A 25,428-nucleotide genomic window follows, 5' to 3' on the forward strand; every position below is an offset into this window, starting at 1 on the left:
TAAATCCAACTAAACTCCAATGGCTTCCCTACCTTCTTATACTTTACGAAGCTGCTAACTTTATTTCAATTTTACATGAATTCCAGTGGTCCCTCACACCATAAAATACAGTGAGGATTACTGAAGGAATTAAGATCACAGCCAGCAGAGCCTGTTTTATTCTTGTGCTGAGGGGCTGGAAGTCGGTCTCTGTAAGGAACAACACTGTGAAGAACAGCAGGCTGCTGGACACGGACTCGTCCAGTGGGAACCTCTTGGATCATTTTGGATGTTTGGCCAGCCTCACAATCACTTTTCTTTTCCCCCCTTCGCTTTTATCATCTCACACTTGCTGCTCGCTGGCCTTTCCCCACACTGTCCTCCCTCAGGTGCGTGCGGGGCCGCTCACCTCCAGCGGCCCCTCCTGCGCTGTCACCAGCGGCGGCCATTTTCTCTCCTTCTCCCCTTCCCCAGCCCTTCTCGCCCCTCTCCACCGTCCCCACCGAGCCCCGGGCGGGTCAGCACCTCCCCTCCGCCCTCATCGTTCCCTCCGGAGGGCGCCCCGGGCCGCGGCTGCCGGCGGCGCTGGGGCTGGGGCGGCGGGCGCTGCCATCTCGCGGCCGCTGGTAGGGAGCGGCCGCCATGTCGGCTGCCTGAGGGCGCTGCTGGCGGCGTCCGTGTAGAGACGCCCGCGGTTTAGCCGCGTTTTAGTGGAAAAGTGTTGCAAAATATGGAACACGTAAAAGTTTTTTTACGGAGGGATGCTCGTTGTTGTTCGGTCTTTGCATGCTTTCAAGCCTACTCAACAAGAAATGGGATTTAATCCGTGAAACACAGCTGCCAGCAAGCGCCGAGCGATGCGCAGAAGGACAAATGAATTGTTGGTAGAATTGCCTTGTTTAGTTTTAGGGCTCAGCGGGTTTTAATGCTCTGAGATGTAGGGGGAGGTTAACCAAGCTCGGGAAGAAGGATGTGCCGCTGATAGCGGATATTATTCTGATAATTTATGAGGATATTATTCTGATAATGCAGAATTTACGGGCCACACGGGCACTTGACAGAACCCACAAGATAAGGAGGAAACCAATAAAGCCAACTCAGCAATGAGCTCCAGCGGGGTAAAAGGTAATCCCGGCAGGGGCAGACCGTGACCACCGACCCAAAGTAAGAGAAAGACTGAGCATATGGACTAATTAGCATTGGAAGTGGCAGAATCATGAACCAAGAGAAGACAGAATGCTAATTAATAAGAGAACTGTGTAACTTGTAGTCAGTAAACACTAATTCCTTTGTTTGCTAATATGCATAAATACTGAAAAGTTTTGATAGTCTGGGTGCTGGATTTGTGGAATACCTGGGAGCAGCCAGGTTTGTATAGCCCTGAGGTGAACACAATGTCTCTCAGTGTGTAATCACTGGTGTGGTGCACACCGGGTAGTGATTTTGATTTTTTGGACAACAAAGGGGTTTGTGAACCAGTGAGCAGCCCCAGGGCTTTTCCCCCACAAAAATAAAAGGGGGGCAAAAGGGAAATGAGTCTGTCTTGAGTCCTTTGTTGGCCCCTGAGGGTGAGGAGGCAGAGCTGGAAGACTTTGGATTTCTCTGGGTGACTTTTTTTGTCTTACAGAAATCCATGTTGACACATTCCAGAATCATCCTCAGCTTTTCCTGCATCTGAAGGCAATTACCAGATCAGGATTTCTGCTCTGAAGGCATCACAGCTGGCTGATCTTGCAGCACAGGTGCTCCATTTTGTTGAGGATCTCAGCTGTACGTTATATATCTTTTAAGGATGGAACATGGCATAGCCAGCATGCCTGTATTGTAACTCCCAGCCCAGACATTTGTAGGGCATTATCTTAACAGGGAAATGATGAACAGGAGCACAAGAGTTTGGGTAAGTGCTGGAGCTTCAGGAAGAAATTCTTCCTGTGAGCATGGGGACCACACTAGAAGAGGCTGCCCAGAGAAACTGGGCTGATGCCCCATCCCTGGAAGTGCTCAAGGCCGGGTTGGATGGAGTTTTGAAAATCTGTTCTAGTGGGAGGAGTCCTGCCCATGGCAGGGGGTTGGAATGAGATTGTCTTTAAGGTCACTTTCAACTCAAACCATTCAGTGATTCTATGAGCAGATTTCCAACCATCCTTCTCTGCTGCCGTTCCATCACTTAGCTTCTCTCCTTCAAGATTTCAGCATGAATTGTTCAGATATTTATTGATTTAGAACTACATTATTTTGTCAGCCCCTAGGAAAACAGAAAAGCCTTAGAAAACCCGAATGCACTTACCTCCTCTTAAGTCTCAAATATATGTAAACTTAAATGTATATTTACTTAGGACTACAATTCACACAGTAAAAATTGGCTTCCAGTTTGAAATGAGCACCTGCTCTGTGATGTTAACATATGTTTCTCTGGAAGATATCAATGGGAAAGAAAAGCCTGGAAAACAGCCACTGAGAGTTGTGCCTGATGGCTTTTGAAGCTGTTCTGTGGCCTGTAGAGATCAGACTTTAATCAATAAATCTGTCTCTATTTTCACTATAAGGTGAAAAATGTTTGCAGTGCCAAAGCTGAAAGGCACATTTTTTTCCCCACTATTCAATAATTTTTTTTCTCCTTGTGTTCATTGGTGACAGAAAAGGAGCTTTGTAGAGATGCAGTACATTTCATAAATTAGTTCCCATCAGAGATATGTTGCTGATTCCTGGACAGCAAACAGAGAATGCTGGAGGAAACACTTAATACACATCAGCTTGGCAGCAAGGAAAGAGTAAACACCCTTGCTGAATTGTTTTGTTTTGGTCTGGGGGGGAAATGAGCCAAGAGAACTTCAGGCAGCAGTTAGGATCTGACTGGTAAGACTGTGCTGTTGACCAGACTGCCAAGGAAATCAGGGAATAAAAAACAATCCCATGCAGTGTATATTGCTTTTGGGATTGAAGCACAGTGTTGAGGCCATACATATGGCAAAGTAGCCTTCTTCTTGGGGATACAGTGTGCTGCTGCAAACATTTGCTTTCTGAGAATTGCTCAGGCTTAAGGGTCAGCCCCTTGATCCTCTCTGACTTGGGAAAGAGGCTAAAAGATTTTTTTTTTCTTTTTAAATCCTACAGAAATAAAGCAACAAACTCTAGAAACTACTCCTGGGAAAAAATGGGCATACATGCAGGAGTAGGGTAGTTGTGTTCCATGCCTGTGCTCAGCATGAGGTGGCAGAAAGGCAAAGATTTCTGCCACTGAGGCTGTGACAAATGTAAATCTGGGGAAAATGTGGCTGCTTGTTTTGTCAGAGATCACCCTCAATATGCAGATGTTCCTTAACCAGAGGCAGCAAAACTGATTGTTCCACTTTCAGGGTTGTTGCTGTAGAAGCTAAGTAAAGGGATTTAGGGATGAAATTAATTCAGTGATTGTTCTGTCCAGGGCAGAATGATGAAAGGGAAAGAATCCCTGATTTAGAGGCTCTGGAAATGGGGAATGCAAAGAGTTAGGGGAAATGTGTGGTTTTACTTTGTTTTTCTTGTCACTCTTTCAAACCAAATGTCTGATTATACAAAAAAGTGTGTAGCCAACACAGCTCCAGAGCAAACAGAAGCCTGAGTTTTGTAGATTCAAGGAAAAGCAGAAAAGACCCTTATGCCAAACAGAGTCACCTGTTCAAGCCTGGAATTTAGAGGCTGTTTTATATGGGAAAATATATACCTGCCTTTGGTGGATTATGGTTTTGTGAGGATCCTGCAGTACAGTTTTAAAATATCCTTTGGATGAATAGGCAGTGGACAGAGACAATAAGAAACTGGACAAGGCTCAGGAATGGAATTTGGTCTCCAGTCTGTGGCATTTTAGTCCAGCTCTGCTCTCAAAGCTGCAGACTTTGTACAGGTCCCTTGCCCTGTTTGTGACTGGATTCTTGCACACCCAAGGAGACCTCATATCACACAACAGCTGTGTTCAGGAAAGTGTTTAGCTGACCTTTACTTTTTAATGAGCTGCCCTTTACCTTAGTGAAAAATAACAGCTGGTTGTTCTGTAATGAAAAGAAAAGGCACTTGCTCTGTTCTGAGAGCTGCAAACTGGAATCATAATTCCCAGCCTCTGCTTTCCTCCCACTTCATCCTGTTGGGAAATGTGAGTGGATATCTTCATTCCTGAAACATGGTTTGTCATTTGTGTTAATATAAGCAGGACAAACTGTCCTTAGTTCTAACATTAATTTTGTAAGTCACCATGATATAAATGGTGAGTGCTCTGCACTGGGTCTGTTACTATAGAAAAGCAAAATGCTGCCTATTCCTGTGCTGCTGTGTTGCATTCACACTCTCAGAGTCATGGATGTGGTTAATCTGCTTTCTGTGATTTGCTGGTTGGTTGTAAGAAGTGAGTGCCTCTTAGGAGACTTATTAATGTTTTCTTTCTTGTATTTCATTCTCTGATTAGGAGAGGAAAAAAATACTTGCCATGTAAACCTACACTCCCCATTCCACACTGCATCTCTTCTTGCTGCAGCTAATTTCTTTTTAATAGTATGCTGTGGTCTTTCATCTCCATATGTTTAATATGGCCTTTAGGTGGGATCAGATTTTCTGCAAAATTCGAGCCTCTGAAGCATTTCTTCATCCCTGGTATTCTGTTCTTGTTTTTACAGTAGCTGTTGTCAATCTGCTGTGCTCTGTGATCTGTGGTGGAGAGGGCTCTGTAGCTCCAGATTGCAGTTACCAGAAGGAACGTTTTATTTTGCTGACTAAAGAAGGCATCTCATTTTCTGAAACCAGGTGGTGTGTTCACCTTTGCTTCTTTTCCTTGCTAGCTTGTTTGCAAACTGTTCAATGAGCTGATGCACTGTTACCATGTGCCAGGCTTAGTCCCAGCAAAATAAGCATGGCAAACTTTTAATAGGCTACAGATTATTTTAAAGAAATAATTTTACTGATGGCAAAGAGACAGTGCTCTGTGTCTAAAACAAGAACTGATCAGCAACTTGCCCAATACAAGCAAAATGTGTTATCTTGTTTTTATTCTTCTCCAAAGAGAGATCTTTTTGGAATTTATTACTGACAAATGCTTAGGAGATTAACCTGTTTTCTTAATGGTAATTTGTAGTGGTGGTATAATCTGCTCTGTGTAATGCTCCCTTCCCCAGAGGAAATGAAATCAGGTCCAGCATTAAGAAACCCTGTTGCTGTGGGTTTGCCCTCACTGATATTTATGCTCATCAGTGGAAGTGCTTTTGGTTCCCCTCTGCAGGAGAGGCTCCCCTCCATGTGTGTGGGCTGCACTGTTCCTGGAAATGTGCCACAGGACAGAGGGGTAGTGCTTGGATTTTCACTGTGCTCAGGCAAGGCCTCCCAAGGTGTGTTTATGACATTGGGTGGGTGAATATGTCAGTGCATGCAGCCCTTTTCTTTTTATTTATTTAGTTAGTTTGTTGAATTAAAGCTGATTTTAGCAGGGATAGTCAAAGGAGCATTCAGCATGTTGTGGAAATTCCCCACGGAGCAGTCTTTTCAGCAGCACAGCTTAGTGGTAAAGTTGCTGCTACAGCCAGGAGTAATAAAGCAGCAGGGTGCTGATGGCTCGATGAAAACGAGCTGATGATAGCTCGATGTAGCTCTAATTTCCTGTGTCTCTGTTAAAGACTCCCTCTCCTGGGGGAGGCACATCCCTGTGCAGCCTGGCCAGGGATGTGCCAGTCATTCTGCACTCCCCTTTCCAGCTGGAAAATAAATCCACAAAGCCCTTTTGACTTGTTTCTTTCTAATGGACTCCTTTGAGTTCCTTGAGGTCAGCACACAAAATCATCAGGTTTCTACATGAGCATGACATGATGTACCCACAGGTACCCTGCAGAGCTGTTGGTGGGGAAACCTCAGCACCCAGAACATCCTCTCTGTCCCCATTCCTAAGTGTCTCCTGCTTAGTGGGGATAACAGCCAGTGCATTCAGCTAGGGATTATATTAACATCCAAAATATGGCTTTGTCCACAGTGTCTGGGAACAATGGGAACTAGAATTAGCAGGGAAGACAAGGTATAAATGTTGTATTCTTTTATAGCTGAGGAAAGTGGTTGAAAATGAGTTCACTCTGATGGATGTGCAGGTAGCCAGACATGCAGAAATGTGCTAACATATTTACCACACAACCTGCACTGTCATTTGCTTTTTATTTAATTTGCTGCCACTCTTGGGCCTGTGCTTGCGTGGGGAAAGAAGAGGATCCAAAGGCTCTTGGATTTTTTCTTACATGTAAATTAATTAGTGGGCTAATACTTGGATATGTGTAGGCTGAGTGACACTGGGGAACTTGACCAGACTGGCTCAGGAGCTTGTATTTATCTCCACTTGGAATAAATTCTCATTAGAGTTATTGTCTTATTTTCCTTTTCCCACCCAAATGATAGTGCAAATTAATGGAACCTGTTACAGGTTTTACTAACTGCAGCTCATGTTTACCATGTCTGGAAATTCCACCGTGGAATAACACCAGAGGCACTCTGTGACTGTCCCTGGGCCAGGCTGAAAATTCTTCTCCCTAAATTTGCTGAACAGGAAAGGATCAAAGTATAAAACAGCTGAATGATGTGGATATTAAGATTGGGAGCCTTTGATCTTAGACCCAGCTAAGGCTAACAGTGGGAATTAGCTGTCCATTGGTAACCTCCACCTGGAAATCACCCATACCTGAGAATTATTTCTTGGCCCAGGTGAAGTTTAGTTGGAAATCTCAGGGAGCTTCTGAGGAGCAGCTGCCCACATGGCAGGATTATTGTCCCAGGGTGTGTGGGTGCTCACAGTCTCTGCAGACACGGTGTTGGGCTTGGATTTATTCCTGGGTTTGTCTTACTTAGGATGAAGCCTCCTGCTAGGAGACCCAAATTACTCCTCCAGCTGCTAGATTGAGGTGGGATATTCCATTTCCTGATCTTTCTGTTTCAAATCTCTGATTTTTAGATAAAGAAAAAGAAATGTATGGTGTTGCTTTTAATAACAACTGAACTTGCTGATGGCTTGAAGAGGATAAATTTGACTGTATCAGCTGTGTCCCCAATATTGTCCAGTTTTAAGAAATCTTACTATCATTTCTAGCTGCCATGTACAAGTTATTGCTTAAGCAACATTTCGTTAATACAATGTTTTGCAATTCAACCTTCTGTTGAGCAGGTAGGGCAGGCTAAATGAACTAAACATAAAATTATCCAGGATACTGGATCTTAGACATGCACATACCTTGTAAATGTAGGGTGAATTAAATAGCTGCAGAGCTTAGTAAAAGAAGAAGAAAAGAGAGAGGGGGGAAATTGTGTTTTCTGGTATTGGGGAGTATCAAAACAGGAGTTCATTTTTAGTTTGGGCTTGTGCTGTGATATTGTTCTGTTCAGAAGGAAGTGTGTGTGTACTGACCAAGTGCTGGCAGCTGACAGAGCCAGCATTGATGCTAATGGCTGGGAAGACAGGGCAATGTAGCCAGTTAACAAAAGGGCTTGATCTGTGCAGAAGATGATTTTGAGCAGATACACACATCTATAGAAAGCAAGATTAATTTAGAGACCTTTGTCATTAAAGCAGATTTTTGTATGGTTTTGTGTGGGATTTAAGGGGGATTAAATGTTTGACATCACTTTGCTGCACAGGCTATGTCCAGGAGGTTACTGAGCGGGTGATGGAGAATTTAAACCCGCGCCTTTGCTGAAAGAGAGGCAGCAATGGATCAGAGCAAGGCAGCCTGGCCAGGCAAACTGCCCTACCTTCCCCAGTGCTGAAAACAAGGTGCTCCTGGCTGGACAGCAGAAGCTGCAGGGATGTAGAGCTGAGGGAATGTTTATGATTTGCCAAAATACGAGGGGAACTCGGCGAGGACATCAGAACTGGGATGCCCCGGTCTTCTCTCTTCAGGGATGCCTTGCTTCAGGTGCATCTTTTGTCTGCTATGCTGTTTCTAAAGGGTAAAAACACTAACAAATAAGAAGTCAGCAAGGTGGATTGGGTGATCAGGCATTTCTCTTTGGGAAGAGATGGTCCTGATCATGAAACTTCTGTTCCTCACCTGCCTGTGGCCAACAGCAGTGCTGCACAGCTCTCACAGTCAGCATCACCGTCTTCATCGCCGGCAACAAATGTCATTCCCAAGGAAACATAACAGGTAAGAAATAGACTTTATCTGTCTCTGTTCAGCTGGGAAACTTCATGCTGTCAGCCACCTTTCAGCACACCCCTTTGGTTCACGGTCCTGTTTTTCCAGTTTCTGGGTTTATAGTGTGCATAATATTGATAGGATGTTCCCAAAGCAGAAATGGTGAAGTGTTAATTATTGTTTCATAACCAGACCTTTCACATTGGGATTTTATGAATGTCTCAAAAATATGCAGTTATGTACCCACTCACACCCACACCCAGCTCTTTTACCAGGTCTGATACAAGGCTACCAGATTCTTGCTGTGATGTTCCAAGTATTCTTGCCCTCTAACTCCCCTCACAAGAAGCAGAAATGCCTTCCAAAGTGCTGTGCCAGTGTTACAAAGTGCCTTCCATTACCTAAACAGCAGAGTAGCTACACTATAAAGCTACAGAAGACTTTTTTTATGGCACTAAATGAGGTGAATTGCACTTTATTTGTAGTGATGACAGAACATGTTCCCTTTCTGGAATATATTTAGTGTTTTTAGACATTGAAAATTGACTTTGTTCTTGGCCTTTCAATTGAGTAGCTGGTTGAAAATGAATAATGATTGAGAGGTTTTTACCTGTATATTTCTGGGCAAAGTGTCAGTGCTTTTCCCCAGGAAGGCAGCTCACATCTGCCATGTGAAATCTCTCAACCTGTTTCCAGATTAATCTAATACTGTGTGAACAGACCAGTGGCTGCCAGTGATAATCCAAGAAAAATTCCTTTTTCTTGGGAGCTCATAGTTTATTTGTCCAATATCACATTTTGAAGAAAAGTAACATAATTGGACTCCTCTGATATGTTTAAGCTGTTTTTTCCCCCTCAAGTTTCATGCCTTGCAGCAGGTGTACAGCTGTTAACATCCTGTATCATTTCTTGTGCAATCATCCACTTGGAACCCTCCAATTCTTGATAAAATCCTGTTTAGCAATGCAGGGTAAGAGATGACACAACAGAGGTGCCCAGAGGTGCTGTGTCACTCAGGACTTCTGGGTTTCTGCTCAAAATTATGGGTCCAAGTTTGGTGCAAGCCAGTTATTTTCTTCATGAAAAGAATCGCAGACTCAAACAGTCGAGTGCTGGTGTACAATTATTTGTAATAACAAAGGAAAATAAGCAGAACTGGCCCCAGTATCAACATAAGATTTCATCTGTGCTTTGCCAATCTCAGGAAGCAGTTAAGAATCAAATGGAAACAGAATAAAATACCTTGGTAGTGGCAGTGGCAAGGGAGGTCTGTTTTAAGCTCAGCTGCTACACTTTTGTCTCTGGTAAGAGGGGAGCATGTGCTGCTGTTGTTTGCATTTATCCTGCTCTGCCTTAGCTGGGAGCAGTTGTTCCATCATTGACCTAACAAATCACAAAGCAGGAGGGGGCCTGGTGGTAGGGGACAGGAAATTTTGTGCCATCCTGATGACAATCCTCTTGCAACACAGTGTGCTCTGCATGGTCACAGCTCTTTACTGGCACATGCACATGAATCCACGTGGCAATCCTGGGAGACAGGCACGAGTGTTTTATCAGAAAGGAACAAGGAGGAATCCATCTGCTGCTGCCTGGTGGGGCAGTTTTCTGTGTACCAGGCAAGCTTTGGCATCCCACATCCTCATTTCCTAGCTCCTGGTGATTCTGAGCTGGGAAGAAGACTGGAAAATCTGATCCACAGAGGATCCCAAAGCTTAACAGCAGCAAATCAGCTTTTCTCTGCAAAGGATCCAAACGTGTTTAATTTCTCTTTGTTTCATTCTCTGCTTTTGTTCTAAAGGCTGCATTATCCTCCAGTACATTGCATCAGGGTCTGACTTTGCATCAGCTTCTTTTTCTTTCTGGGAACAATCTTTCAGCCAGCACTGGAGTTATTAGGGACACAGCTGACAGATGGCCTTGGTTAAATGGGTGGCCTTTTAAAAAGAATCCCATGTGAAAATGTTACTTAACCTACAAGTTCCACTGTTTTAATAGAGTAACCCAGTTCTCCCTCCAAAGCTGTTTGTCTGCATTCTCCTGTAAAGAAGATTTTGAAGCATTAACCAAAAGTACATGAGAAAGCGATTATTCTCATAGTCCATTTCCTACAGCAAAGAACAAAACATTTGATTGTCAAAAAATTGGGCTTTTTCTTGGTACATATTGCTGATGTTTCTGAACAATTAGAAATGCATTTTCATGTGTATGAGAGAACTGTGCAATTTTGATTATTTCATTTATCTGGGTTTCAAGGCTTGATGTATTTAAACATTTAAGAGCTCACAGTGGATTACCCCATGGACTCCCCTTGGTATAAGATTTCTGTAACTTCTACCTTTTGGATACCTTTGATTTAGTAGTAGCTAGAATATCCTGGGGACACAGCAATGGAAAGAAACTTATGGCCATGACATCCAGTGTATTCTTTTCACAAAAGGCACCTTAATAGTATTCTTCTCGTGAACTTACTTAGTTTAATTCTGAATATGAAGGGATGGTAGGGGAAAAAACCCTTTCTCTAGTTTCCTACAAGAACTTTTGCCATGTCATTAGCAGAACTCTGAAACAGAAGAGCCAAGCAGGATCTTTCCAGGGATCCCTGCACTGTACTGAGTTTATAACAAGGGCTTGCAAGCACAACCTTGGGTAAATAAGATATTTCCCCCTAATATTCACAGCTGTACCAAGCCACCAAATTTCCTCCAGTACATCCTGTCTTGAGTGTAATTTCTGTAGATTTAGTGATCTTCAGTGGATTTCTTTTCCATGAACTTGTCCTATTTCTCCTTGAACCAGCATAAAATTTTGATAGCCTGGTGAGTTAAAGACAACCAGATGGGACACTCATGCCATTGGTTTATGGAGCTACACTGATGACATTAAGTGATTAAATGCTTTAACCAAACATGATCTAAGTGCCCTTGAGCAGACCTTTAGCCTTTCATTTGCTAATGGTTTTCAAGGCTAGGTAGGAGCAGCTAAATTTGTCTTTAAAAGCCTGACACATCTTTGTCCATTGTTAATTAATTCTGAATTAGCTGCTTTGGTTTTGTAGGCAGAGACTAACTGCTCTTTGAGATCTCTGGCAAATGCCAAGGTCCATGCAATAGTATTCAGCCAGAAAGTTAGTGCTCCCAATTATTTAATATAGAAGTACCAGCAAGAGTGAATTCCCTGCGTGATCTGAAACAGTTCAAGTGCTTTTTATGACCTCTTTTGGACTGTAATTATAGATTTGCATTTAATTTACATAATATAAGCCCTTGTCTGAAATACAGCTGTGGGAGGCACAGCTATGAGGGGAAGCAGTAGTTTCTTGAGCATGTGCCTCACTGAGACCAAGAACTTTTTCTCATTGCCCAGATCTACACCAATGCCAGGGTTCTCTTTGTTACTATGACTGCTGCTGGGTAAAGAAAGATTTCCTGTCCTTAGGTGCATCCCTCTGCTAATGATTTCACAGAAATGTCTTCCTCAAAAGGGCTGTCCAGTTCTGGGACAGGCTGTCCATGGAAGGGATTGATTCACAAGGCATGAAAAGACATCTTATTATTAGAAATCAACAGTTCTTATAGAAACAATGGTGCACCTAAGGCCTGATTGGCCTTTAGGAATCTTCTCTCACACTATTGGTGAACTATGAATGGCACATTCTGGAGAACCATATCTATAAACAACAGTTACAGAAAGAGAGATATTAATTGTTTGAACCCTTCTTTTTAAGTTTCCCACAGCTTCTCACAGCTTCCCAGGAAAATCCTGGGAGAATGTCTCTCTCTGTTCAGGGAATATGTGGTTACCACAAGTCCCAGAATCCTGCTAAATGTGGTCTTTTATCTGCTGACATTTCCAGAGGAACCCCAAACTTTGGAATTACAGGATTGAGCAAAGTTTTCACTACTTCCCTTGCTGTGTTGGTGACTGGGGTGAGCTTCAGGCCATCCACTGAAGGGATTCCCCATTACTAGTGTAGATTTCCATCCCTCCTTGTGTGGCATCTCAGCAAAATTTATTTGCCAGTAATTTTCTGGGAGATCTCCTGTCTTTGTTATCCTTAACACAACTCTTGTGCTTGTGTCAGGGTTGTTTTTACAACAGGTTTCACACTTGCTTGGTATAGATTGTACAGTATCAATCATTCTTCTCCCTGTTGCTGCTTTCTCCCGATGTTCTAAAGGATTTTCTGTTTTCCAGTGGGTACTCTCATGCTCCTGCTGGGCTATTACTTGAAGGAGCAGCAGTGGAACTACAACCTGTCCTGCCAGGGTTACAGCCCACCCACTTTCTTTGGTCTCAGCCTCAAGAAACTTAATTAATTTGTGATCCCTCTGATCATATTTTGGGGTAAACTTTGACAAATCTGTTTCTGTCTGTGCTACCAGTGCAAGAATGGCCTTTTCTGCAACCCCTCTTGCTGCTTTGCCAGCAAAGTCATTTCCCAGTTTGGGGGCTGTTTTCCCTTTTTGATGGCCTCTGTAATGCATGATAGCTACTTCCATAGGCTTCCAAATCCTTTGCAGGAGTGTAAGAATCTGTCCAGCATGCTTAAGCTCATTACCTTGAGCAGTTAGCAGGCCATGCTCCTTCCAAATCGCTTTGTAGTTTAAAATCCCAGAAGAACTCTTCCCAGTGGCTTATTAAATAGAAAATTCCTGCCCTGGTAGCTTATGTTTTGCCTCTCTTGTCCAGGGAAAGGCTTCCTCAGTCACAGACTTGCATCCAGTGAGGAGTTGTAATAGATGAATCAGTTCCAGCCTGCTTCTTCCAGTGAAATCCTTGGAGCATCAAACAGGCCTTTTCCTTGGCACATCAGATGACAAATGACCTCATGCTTCCCAGCTGTATTAGCTGTGCCATGGCGTTCTGAACATAATTCATCATTTTCTCCTCTCCTGGATCCCAGGCAGCAGAATTTCCTCATGTAGAACATTGCAGCTGTTCAGTTCTGCTGCCCATTGTACCCTGCTGCAGGCTTGATCTGTGGTGATTTTAATTCTCTGAAGCGTGGGCTTGCATTTCACCATCCACATGATTTCATACTCCAAAAACCAAAGTCTGTATTTGAAATGCTTCATGGACCTTCTGATGGCCCTGGTAATTTGATTCAGACAGCACTGCCAGAGACATTCAAGAATACTGAGGTAAATGAATTTGTTCAAGCCCAGCAATTCTGAGTAGCCCAACAGCCACCTCATCATTCCTGTAATGTAGAAGTAATTTCTTGGGCTTCTTTATTAAGAAAAAAGTGAGAGGGAGGACAAAAATAAGTAAATAGAGGCATACACCTTATCCTAAGGTGTTCCATACCTTGCCTTAAGCAGTGTTTGGCTACAGGGCCAATCTTCAGAACACATTTCTATTGTTCAGTCAAAAGTAATAATTACAGTTGCTTGCAGCAAAGTCCCAGAGAATCACAGAAGGCATGAAAGAAATTGTGTCTAGGGAGAGTCCTTTGCCTGTGGCAAAGCAGCTGTATTCAAGTCATTCCTGCAAATAAATGTCTGACCTATTCTGAAATAGCCTGAGTGAAAGGAATCTCAAAACCTGCCAAAGCACTGCATTCCCATGAGAACACTTCTGTGAGCAAGGTGTTCCTGATGTGTACAGTAAAATACAAAATCATGAGATCATCTCATTCCAACCCCCCTGCCATGGGCAGGGACACCTTCCACTAGACCAGGTTTCTCAAAACCCATCCAACCTGGCCTTGAACACTTCCAGGGATGGCATCCACAGCTTCTCTGGGCAGCCTGTGCCTCACCACCCTCACAGGAAAGAATTTCTTCCTGAATCCAACCTAACCCTGCTCTCTTTCCACTTAAAGCCAGTCCCCCTGCAAGTCCCTACATCCAGGATCACCCTTTCTCAGTCCTTCTACAAAAATGATTGACTCATTTGAGCTCCTAGGAAAAAAACCACATTTATAAGAAAAGGAATCATTGTCTCTGTAGTATGGATAATGTATGAAGTGGTTAAATCATGGATATGTGGTGTCAGTTCCAAGTATGATTTGCAAGTGTTTATGTGAATAATAACTTTAAACAGCTCTATTCTCTTGTATAATGGTAGCTGCAATCTCTGAGGAGAACAGCAGAGGATCTAGCAGTTCTTCCTAGGACTTCTTATAAACAATTGGTGTTCTTCATGGACCTGGGCACCCTCCTATCTCATTTCCCAACCCTTCCCAATATATCTTTCTCCAGCTTTATTAGCACAGTTCTTACCCTTAACATTCCAAATTCAGCTGCCCAGTATTCCCAGGTCCCTATTTCATTTGACTAGCACTGTGAATGTCAGGGCAGCAGAAATAAAATAAGTTTCTCACTTTTTTTTTTTTTTTAATTTAAACATAGCAAACGAGAAATTAAAATAAGGAAACTTGACAGCACGAAGGTCCGACCACACAAAACTGAGCAGCTCCTTCACATAGAGGACCATGACTTTGCTCTGAGACCTGGGTTTGGAGGTAAGCAGCACCTGCCTGGGCTGGGTAAGAGTTTATCCTCTCTCTGGGAGTTTACTTCAACTTGGTCATTTCAAATGGAATGGCAGACTTAATGGCAGCACAGCTCAGTTGTTGTACTTCAGGAAATAAAGAAGAAATACAGAAATAGTCAAAGACAAGGGGCTTCTCTGCCTTTAGTGTATCAATAGGAGGAACTGCTCAAGTTGTCTGCTTTACAGAACTAAGTAAAAAATAGTATTAGAAAAAGGTTCTTTGAGAACAGTGATTAAGGTATCCCTGTAAATGGCACAGTCCAGTAGCAATTAGCAAATTACTTACTCATCAGATTTGATTTGAGAGATTGAAATGATCCATCAGTTCCTAAATCCTGTTTGCTGTGTACAAAATTAAAAACAACAACAACAACTACCCACAGGCCTTCAGGTTATTATGATATTGTTTCTGTCTTGTTGGGCACTGTGATGATTATTTGTTCATTTAATTAAATTGCATCTGGATCAAGGGAGTATTCAATGGGATGTTCACAGTTTGGGTTCAGTTTTGACTCTCCTTCATGGGAGGGAAAATGAGAAAGCTGCCCCACTAATAAGCTTTGTCTGAGCCTTTGCGTCACCACTTCCCTTGTCATGATTCATGAAAATTAGACCGGACTGCTCTGGATTATGAGGCCAAAAGGAAATATCTGAGGACCAATAATCAGTTGTGTAGACAAGCACAGATTTGGGAGGCCAGCTGAGGTCTGGGAGCTGCTCTTGTTGACACCAGCTGCTGGGATCTGGGGCTGCTGATTGTGCCAGGAGGGAGAATGGGTAAGGAAAACATCTTGGGATGCACTGGGAGAATGGGAAAGGGTTTCTTGTTACCATAGAAATGATGTCTTGTCAGACAGCAAAAACCTTGCCTGGTTTTGAATAATAGTTGAGATACAGTCTGTTTCTTGGCAACAGAAATTCAGATTTCCTCTTGCCTAATACCTGTCTTGTCTAATATCTGTTAATCTGGACATCTTATTGTTACCTCACAAGGAATGTAAATTTCTGAGAGTGTCACCTCAGAAAGAATGCAGCATTTCCATGTAAGCAGACAGAGGTTTGGGATGTCCTTTATCACTGGGTCATCCCAGAAACCAGTATTGATGATGTACATAAAAGCAGCTTTGAGAACACACCCTGTGACCTGGCAGTTGTCATTTTCCAGGGGCAGTGAGGATTTTTCACACCCAGGCTTTTTCTCCTTGTCCTTTTTTTGTAGCTGCCTCTTCACAGAGCCCATTCAGTTCCTCTTGAAGCCAGCTGTAGTTTTTCCCCTGACTTCACTGCACAGGCCTCTCACTCATCACATTGCCCTGGCTGTGATTTCAGCTCTGCTTTCAGAAATAACTTTTAGGAGGACAGTGCCTCAGCTCTGCTTCTCCTCTGTCACCCACATGCCACACTGGCATGGGAAGCACCTTTTTCTTCACACACTTCCAAATTTTCAGAACTCCTTTAAGATGTGGAATGTGAAACTCTTAGACTAGAACAGATCCACTGGCATTTTTACAGCACAGAGTGAAAAAAGTCCCAGTGAAATGAGTGCCAACCCAGAGTTCCTGTTTTCCCATTGATTCCAGTGGTGTTGCAGGAGTAAGGAGTGGTTTGGCATTCATAAGGCAGTAGCAGAGATTTAACAAACCATTGTGACCTCATCAGTGGACAAATTTCTTTACAGAAACATGAATCTGAATAACATCCTTGGGATTATTTTATGACAGCAGACATGGGGTGTGGATTTCTCTGAAAAACAGTGATGATTAAGTGTGCAGCAGGAGGAATCTTACCCAGAGAAGAGGGAGAAATTAGAGATATCATTGCTGCAGCCATTGCCACAGCACTTAGAACATAACCCTGAACTGCTCTGAGACTTATTTACAGCACTGTGGCTTTGTGCAGTTACCACAGGTGAAATCCTGGGTTTGTTTTCATCAGATTTAATGAAGCAGCTCCGTACTGTGACTCATGAGGGGCTTGTATCTGTCATGTGTCACATCACATGATTTATTCACCTCAGCACAATGCATCAGTGCAGCAACAACAAAAAACCAGATCAGGAAAGCTGGATGAAAAACAAGTATTTATTATTTACATTTTTTTATTTAAAAAGTATTTATTCTTTACCTGTAGAAGAGGAATGGGCTTTTCCCCCTCTCCTATACCCCATTGTGATTTTCTGGGTTTGTCAGGGAGTTGGAATGACAGATTTTGTTAATCTGGCTCCACTGTGCTCCTTTGCCTGAGAAGGTCAATCACCCTCTGCACCAGTTTAGGAGAAAAGGTAGCAAGAAAATTCATGCTGCTGCAGATTCCTCAGTTCAGGGAACTCTTAAATCTAAGCCTGCCTTGCTTGATTTCATTTAGCCCCACACATGCCATGTAAATGAGTGGACCACAGGACCCAGAATTTTTAGTACCTACAGTTAAGTTGTACAAAGTTAAAACAGAGGGATTTGTAAACTGAGCAAACATGCACAGGGAAAAATGTGGGGGAAGTAAATGGAGAACTGTTGGGCACTGATGCTGCTGGCTGCAGTGTTACTGGAGATAATTGTGGAGGTGACAGATCCATTTTTTTACCAAATGAACACAACTCTGCTGCCATTTATACAAGTGTATTTTGGCATTCTTCTGTTGCTTGCAGTGCCACTGCAGCTGCACAATCAGAATTTGACACTCTGACTGTAAATTTTTAAATTTAGTCCTGACATTGTCTATTAGCAGATTAGAGATCAAAGCCAGAGAAACACAGAGCATTGAAATGAAGCAAACCCAGCAACTACTGGCAAGCTGATCCTACTCTTTAAAAATGTTACTTTGCAGTTCATTATACAGTGAGGATAAGTGAGGCAAACCAACAATTCAGTGCACCCAAACTTTAAAAATCTAAACTTGGCATTGTTGCATTGTATTTACTCCCTAAGCCAGGCTCTTGTTGATGGAAGCTGGTGGTGTTTTCTTCTTTCCTAAATTTTTTGTTGTGGTTGTTGTTTGAATTCTTGCCTTCTGTGTAATATCATGGTCCTGTTTGGTTTGGAAGTGAGAAGGCAGCTTAAACTGGGAGTGGAGAAAAAGTCAGAAATGAAATTATGCTGCCAGCACTTCTTGGAATGCTCATCCCCAAGTTTTAAACTCAGCAAGAAAGGGTGAGCACAGACAAGGAACGAGACTTCTCAGCATATCCTGACTTGTATCAGCTCAGATCTGAGGGCCACAATGCAAACTGCCATAGCAGCCAAAACTCCATGCTGAGAGGGGTCTGAGAGCAAATCCATAGAAATGCTTTAAATCTACTTTTTTTCCTATTATACATCTATTCATCTATATATTTTTATTTTCTGAACTATCTTATTTCAAAGTACTGGTGGAAGTAACACATGCATGTGTGTATAAATGTCTTTGTACTGTTTTTTTATATATATATTGTTTTTTCTTCTACCTTGTGTCTTAAGGACCTGTAGTTTCCTACATTACAAGTGTGTTAGTTAAAGTTTTAAAATTGATGATCTCTTCTTTTTCAACCAATATGGAAGATAATAACATAAACAAGTGTTAGAAATTATGAAAATAATTCACAAGCATTTAGTTGGTCAAGAGGTCTTTCCTGAAAATTTGCATCTCAATCTGCAATTAAACATAATCTTCATTCTGAATTTTCAGAGGGTCAGAAATCCCATTATATCACCTCCCCCTTTATGCTTCCTCCCTCTTCAAAATAGATGTATAATACATATATATACATAATATATGTTATATAATATATAAAAATATATTATATATGAAGGTAAATGGGGGGAGGGAAGGAAAGAAAATATGGCCCAGTGTATGTTCAAAAAGTGCTGCAATTCTAGCAGCTCTTTGCCACCAAGACCTTTTCTCTTTTGCACCACAGCTCTTCCTGAAAGATGAGAAATGTCTTCTCCCTGTGGTGAAGACTCACATGGGTGAAAATAGAATTTTTGTCACCTCTTACTGGAAGGAATATCTGGGGGTCCAGGACAGGAGGGGAGGGGAAATATATTGATTATTTGCAAGACCTCTAACAGTTTTCCTCTGGATTTTTTTCTTTCACATTGCTAAATCTTCCACTTCAAGGGCTGGTTACTGCTCATACCAGACCACCTTCATTCCTTACATAAACAAGAAAGAAATATATTAGGAACAAGAAGAAAATACTGTTGCCAGTAATTCTCCTGTTCCTGTCATTGCCAGAAGAAATTTTAGAAATCCACAAAGCTTCAACTCCCTTGAGCTTGTTTACATTTCTAACCAGCTTTCTTCCTCTTTTTCAGAACAAAATCCACCTACAGATCTTAATTCTGCCTTAGTCTCTATCTCCTACTGGTAGACTTGGTAAACTTTCCTTTTTTTCCAGCACCCAAAGCCAGCTGTGTGCAGTTGTTTCTAAATTCAACATTTATCCCATAGATCTTCAGGTGCAATCTGTTGTGTGCCCAAAGGTCTGGCTATTATAAAAATATTATAGCATTCACTAAACCAGTCATTATTGCTGTGGAAATTGATCCTAAAAATGCTAAAAGGATAGATAGCCTTTTTACATAATATCCCTTTTAGAAAGGGTATTACAGAATTTGCCTGATGTGCTATCTATTAATAAAATTCCATGCTCATCAAGGAATTCTTTTGCTATGCTTAAACCTTTAAAATAAAAGACTGGGAATGGCTTGCATGAAGTTAAACCTGTCTGAAAACAATGCTTTTTTTTTTTTTTTCTGTTGAGGAGTAATTATCCTGAAAATCTGTGGAGCCACCATTGTGAAAATCACTAATCCCTCTAAAATAATGATTTGTAGTGACTCTCCAGAAGCAACTGAAGCTGCTCAATTTAATAACAAAATCCTCTCTGCCATCCCCAGTTTTGTCAAACTGGGAAATAAAAGCCACAGCTTTGCTCTGGTTGCTTTTTTTTAAAGGGAATTTGATGCTGTTGTCTGATGGTCAGCCAGAGATTGAAATTCTCAGTCTAGCAGGGAGAAAGCTTGATGTAGACACAGAGGTAGGAAAAATTGCTTTCCTGTTTTGGTTGGTTTAGGAACCTTTTCTACTCTTACTGTAATTATGTTTTTTTTAATAAAAACAGCCTCTTGTGACAAAACAAATCCAAGGGATGAAGAAATTACAGTTCCTAGCAGCCTGTTCCCAATAGCTAATTATCCCTGTTTCTAGTGGAGGTGATTTTTAATCACATCCACAAATATTCCCAAAAACCATGAAGGATTAGGCCAGACTGAGGCCATAGGTATCTTGTTGGGTGTGTTTGTGACAATGGTATAGAAGTGCTCCAGATGAGAAAACTGAACAGCACAGTGATCATATCTGTGCAGTCTTTACTGTCTTTGTTATCTACTTACATTTGTTGCCAAAGTAGAGTCAGAATGGGAAGGGAATATTTGCAGCTGCTCTGATGTGTTAGTAGTGGATCAGGGCTGGGGTAGGGGATGTGCTGTAATAATTCTCTGTGCTGAATGCTTGACTGGACAGTGGTTTCTCACTGAGCATCATGAGTAAGGCTGTTGTCTTTCTTCAGACAGAGAAGAGGACTCTTTTCTCAAGCACTCTGTTTCACACTTCTTGCATTTCTACCTAATCAGGAATGAATTTAATTGTAACAGTTCCCTTTTTATTCAATTCACTTTAGAATTGTTCACTGTATTTCTCCTGGCCATAGGTTCTGATTTCTTTTATGCTATTCATGGTCACCACCAGCATATTTTTATGGTAGTTCCCAGTGCAGTACAGGCTGTCCTTTCCAAGAATCAGTGTCTCTGTGTGTATTTATGGACAGGGGCACTTTGGTTTGTGTGCATGCAACCAACATAACCATAAGCTGCCACTGATTTCTAGTTCTGTGATCAGTTCCTTTGTATCTGCCCAGAGGAGCTGAATTGTTGATGGAAATTTTGCTCACACTGGAATAATATTTGTTTGGGTAAGAAATTGTCTGTGATTTTTGAAATGACAAAAAATACTAGAGCTGCTGTCATCACGCTTGGAGCAGCAGTCACTAAGAAAAGCCTTTTCCTCACTCCACATGACACAGGCTTAGAAAGTCAGATGTCTGATTCTGGGATGTGATTTGTGCTTAGCTCCTTGTTTGCCTGAAGAATGCTGATGGGAGACATTTAACTTTATTTGCTTTAGATTTGTCCTTGCCTCAGGAACTGGTAAAACCTTTCTTGACATTGAGAGCTGCTCCCCCTCCCCTCCTGTTCCACCCACATAATTCAGTATAAATTGTTGTTTGCATTTAAATGATGTGTGAATGCCTTTTGTGAACGATGCTCACATCAGGTATAAATTCCACAATGACTTCTACTTTGGCTGAACCTGTTTTTAATTTACAAGATTTCAGTGGAATACAGAAAAGATGACTCAGATTACAACCAGGCACTTTTGTACCAGTATTTGCTACAAGCTGGTATTTCGTGTAAATAAACTATTTTGGTGTTGTGATCAAGACAAAGAAAGAAGTGGGCAAAACTAGTTTAGGAGAGGTATGAAAACTTCTGTTGTTTTATATGAAGGAATCTGGCTGAATATATTCATTGATACTTCTGTGCATCAGCCTCTGGAGCAGCTGGATTTTCCTGTCTCTATTCTCCAGAAGCAGCAGCATTTTTCTAAAGTACTGCTTGGTGTTTTAATAACAAACTTTGCTTTCTAGAGTCCTGAATCTTCTTTTGGGCTTTGGCCAAGAGGCTGAGGGAGGCATTCTCTCAGAGAGGGACACAATTTCTGAGCCAAGGAGCCCAGCTCTTGTCAGTGCCTAAATATTTTCTGGTGTGCCCTGCTAACTCTGAGCACATCTCACTTCATTTCCCATGCACAGTGCATCTTCATCTGTTCTGTGCAGGGACAGACTCCCCATTAAAAAAAGACAAGGAAAATCAAGAGATTACAGAGCCAGATTTAAAAATACCTCTAAAATAGTTCAAGATCTTTACTGGTAAGAACTGGAGGCAGCTGTGTAATCCTGGAAGGCTGCTATTTTAAGGATAATTCCAAAAAGGGACACAATATTGTGGCTGGTTATCACCAGAGTGATGTTCCTGGACTATTTTGGATTGACAGGGCTAAAAGGAAAACACAAGAAAAAGACAAGTTAGAAAAGGTGTTGCTGTTCAGACTTCACTGTATTGATGTTTTTAACTGGTTATTTGAAATGTGTACTTAAAAAATATTTTAGCTGGCTGTTTTGGACAAAAGTGATTGGAATCCTGTGTACAATAATTACTACTGATTTTCATGCTAAAAGCAGAATATTCTTGGGGTGGTGGTTTGTAGCATGCTCCTCTCTTCCTCCCCTGTCAGGAAATGATTAATCAATTAGTGGAATGACATAACCCATGTAGAACTAAATCCTTCATTCTTGATATTTCCCACTGAAAAGAGTGGAAATCATTTCATATTTGGCTGTAATTTTTAATTGATTTGGAGTAACTTCATGCTAAAAATGCACTCAGTAAATACACAACACAGTGACAGAACATGATTAGCATGTGTACAGCTTTTCCCTTGTGAGCAAGCAATGCTTTTTCATGAACAGCTATACCAAACCTTGAACAGCTCAGTAACTAAAGATAATAGGAGTCAGAATAAGTATGTTTTTTTGTGAATGAGCATTGGAAGTGGTAAGAAAGCTTTGCAATCTTTGATGTATTCCATATATCAGCTTTTTCCCATGGTGGTTCTGAATTGCACTCCAAGGGGTTCATTAATTTGCTGTGGCATCACAAGGACTTTTTTTGCCACTGCTGGCCAAAACCAACTGGTCTGCTTGCACAAAGAGCACTGAACATCTTGTGCTTATTTTCACAACCGTTTTACTTTGTTGCTTTTTATGATTCAGTGTTTAAGGTGGAGAGCCTGCAGTAAATTCTGGGATAGAGTACTCTCTGTATCCTGCTGGTGTTGCTGTCTCCCCTTTAAAAAGATGGATTTTTGCTCCTCATGCCTCTTTCTGTTCCCATGCAGGGTCACCAATACCTGTGGGCATTGATGTGCAGGTGGAGAGCATTGACAGCATTTCTGAAGTGGACATGGTGAGCAGGACTGGAATAAAGGGGTTCAGTAAAAATACAGGGGGGTTCAGAAATATCCAGATGGATGGTACAGAATAATGAAGGTAAAGAAAGCAAACCCTGAAGAGCACATCCTTGCCTTGAAGCATGCATTTACATTAGTAAGTGCTGAATTTCTCCCTGGGCCAGAGGAACAGCTCAGAGTGGGCAGTGCTCTGCTCTCAATGTTCCATTGCATGATGAGGCTTCATGTCCTTTGCTTCTATTGCCTATGCAAATCTGAGTGTTCCATAATTGTGGCATGGATGGAGCTGGGATCATAACAAATGGAAAGAGGAAGATCAGTTCCAGAAATGGTTCTGGGGAGGAGACACTGCAGTTAGGGCCTGTGGTACTGGAATGCAGTCTGTTCATTCTTCACCCCAAATTGTCACTAATATTGTCAGTATGAGCTCCTGCACTCCTTTACAAACCTACCCAAATCATAAAATCATATTACAGGGCCATAAAATCATATTACAGGGGAAGATCAAACTTTCTTCACAGTATTCTTACCCGAAGCAATTGTTTTACTGAGATAAATGGTGTCTGCCTAATAATACAAAATTTATATAGGTGAACACAGAGCAGTCAGGCTGTGCAGAAGCTCACACTGCCTTTGCAGCATCCTCTCCATCTCTTCCCACAAGTATATTTGCAGTTGTGATGTTTCTCTAAATAGGATCATAAAATATTAAAAGAATAGTGTAGTGATTGAAAATATTGTAAAATCTAACTCCTTACTCTTATGATATTCATTGAATTGTTTCTTTATGATGCATTTGATTAATAAATGTATTCATTTAGCCCCTCTACAATATTTGTACAAAATGAACAGATTTGTGGATTTAAAAAATTGACCTAGTGCTCGTGAAGAACTGCAATTAATCCCTTTGTAAAGGAACCTTAAGGGAACCACAGCCCATTCTTGGAGAAGGTTGTGAAGATTTCCAGAGGAAACATTTTTTCCATTTACCCTTGTCTGGTTTTAAAGCTTCTTTCTCACTGCACAGCTGGCCCAATCCAGAAGACCACTGAAATATGTAGAAGTTTTGTCTAAGGATAAATGAAGTCTTAGTCCCAGACACCAGGGATGAGACAAAATCTCATCAATATTCAAATTCAAACTCATTGAGTGGTGCTTGGTTCCTCTTATTAAGGATCTTTCAGATAATGTGCAAAGAAGAAATTGATCCTTTGCATAGGTAATTGGTGTGTTTTCTATTGCACATGACTAAAACAAGTATTGTCTCCTTTTATTTTTAATGAAACAAAGGACTTCACCATGACTTTGTATCTCAGACACTACTGGAAGGATGAGAGGCTCTCATTCCGCAGCAACAAAAACAAAAGCATGACTTTCGATGGACGGCTGATAAAGAAGATCTGGGTGCCTGATGTGTTTTTTGTGCACTCCAAAAGATCTTTCATCCATGATACAACTGTGGAAAACATCATGCTCCGAGTGTACCCTGATGGCAACGTGCTCTTCAGCCTGAGGTGAGGAAATACCCTTCCCTGAGAACATCCATGGCTGCAGTTCTCATGTAATTAAAATGACTGGAAATGCTTGCAGGTAAGAATCTGGCATTAATCCCCTGGTAGCACATCATGGGAAGCTGGTATGCCAGTGGGAAAATTAATTGAGGATTGAAAATGTATTTTTTCTATCATTCAGATATTGTTTCCCATCAAGGGAAATATCAAGTGTTAGTTCCTTACCAGTGGCTCTAGCAGTATTGCTACTGAGTACAGTAAAGCCCATAATTATTAACAAATAACCATAATTTTGGTAGTTTTGTTTGTTTTATTCTTTTTCCTGAGTCTTTTGAAACTGTCTCAGCTATTTTCAACCAGTTAACATGCCAGTGATACAAACCAGGGCTCTAGATAGGCACAGATTTTTGGTGCTGATACCACCAGTGTTGTGGGACTAAAAGGAACTGGAAAGTGAAACAGCAATTCCAGAACTGGAACAGCAAGGTCATTAATGTGTCTCCCTTCCCTGTGTATGTTACTGCTTTGCTTTATGAAGGAGATTTGGATGATGTGGCAGAAATAGTTTCAATGGAGCAATTTTCCCCCTAGGGTAAGGGATCTGAGGCCTGTGCATTGCAGAAATTCAGTTTGGTACTAATTAGCTCTGAGCACAGAAGTGATATTTCATCCAGTGTGGACAGTTTAAGGATTTATGGAAGCATTTGAGGTTGTGGCTGTGTAATAATTGTTGCAACAATTAATGAATTTCTCTCCTCTGTCATGAGGACATGCAGAAATCCTCACAACAACAGCTGTACACTATTTTTAAGTAGTGTATGTTCAAGTAAGGAACAATGAGGTGAAGTGTGCTTTTTATTGCTGTATTAATTTCCATAATTCTTGAGAAGGAGGGGTCAGAGGAACTATACCCCTCCACTAAGGCTTGCATCAGTGATTCTCCAAGTGAGAAGCAGGAATTGTTCCTTAGATGTGCTTTGAAATACCCTTTTTTATTGCTAGTTTTACATGTAGTAAGTAAATTAAATTCCAGATACTTACATGCAATAAATCTGCATATTTCAGTTTTTCTTCAGTGCCTGGCATCCAGGATTTTATTGAAGCAAAGTGAAAGCAAAATCCAGAGCTGTTGCTAAAACAGACTTCCTTTTCTTATTCCCCATGTCCTTTAGCCAATAGCTGAAGGATGGAAACAACATCCCTAGTTAGAAGTCCTATGCATGTCTTCACTCTTAGAATCTGAT

General features: G+C 41.6%; 1 protein-coding gene across 8 annotated transcripts in view; it reads left to right on the plus strand.

Moving 5' to 3' along the window:
• The first annotated feature begins 1,606 nt into the window (after positions 1-1,606).
• The window catches only part of GABRR3 (gamma-aminobutyric acid type A receptor subunit rho3), a 32,974-nt gene continuing 9,152 nt past the window's right edge, over positions 1,607-25,428 (plus strand). The window contains exons 1-9 of one of the 8 annotated variants that reach the window (XM_064703662.1): positions 1,742-1,876; positions 4,626-4,755; positions 5,225-5,330; positions 6,826-6,878; positions 7,609-7,886; positions 8,039-8,117; positions 14,462-14,574; positions 22,602-22,669; positions 23,964-24,187. In XM_064703662.1, the coding sequence (XP_064559732.1) occupies positions 7,793-7,886; positions 8,039-8,117; positions 14,462-14,574; positions 22,602-22,669; positions 23,964-24,187 (578 nt within the window). In that variant the 5' untranslated portion in view covers positions 1,742-1,876; positions 4,626-4,755; positions 5,225-5,330; positions 6,826-6,878; positions 7,609-7,792. The other 7 variants (XM_064703658.1, XM_064703670.1, XM_064703708.1 and 4 more) reach the window with 7 other exon arrangements.

Source organism: Zonotrichia leucophrys, chromosome 1 (assembly GCF_028769735.1).
Source record: "Zonotrichia leucophrys gambelii isolate GWCS_2022_RI chromosome 1, RI_Zleu_2.0, whole genome shotgun sequence".
NCBI classification, from domain to species: domain Eukaryota; kingdom Metazoa; phylum Chordata; class Aves; order Passeriformes; family Passerellidae; genus Zonotrichia; species Zonotrichia leucophrys.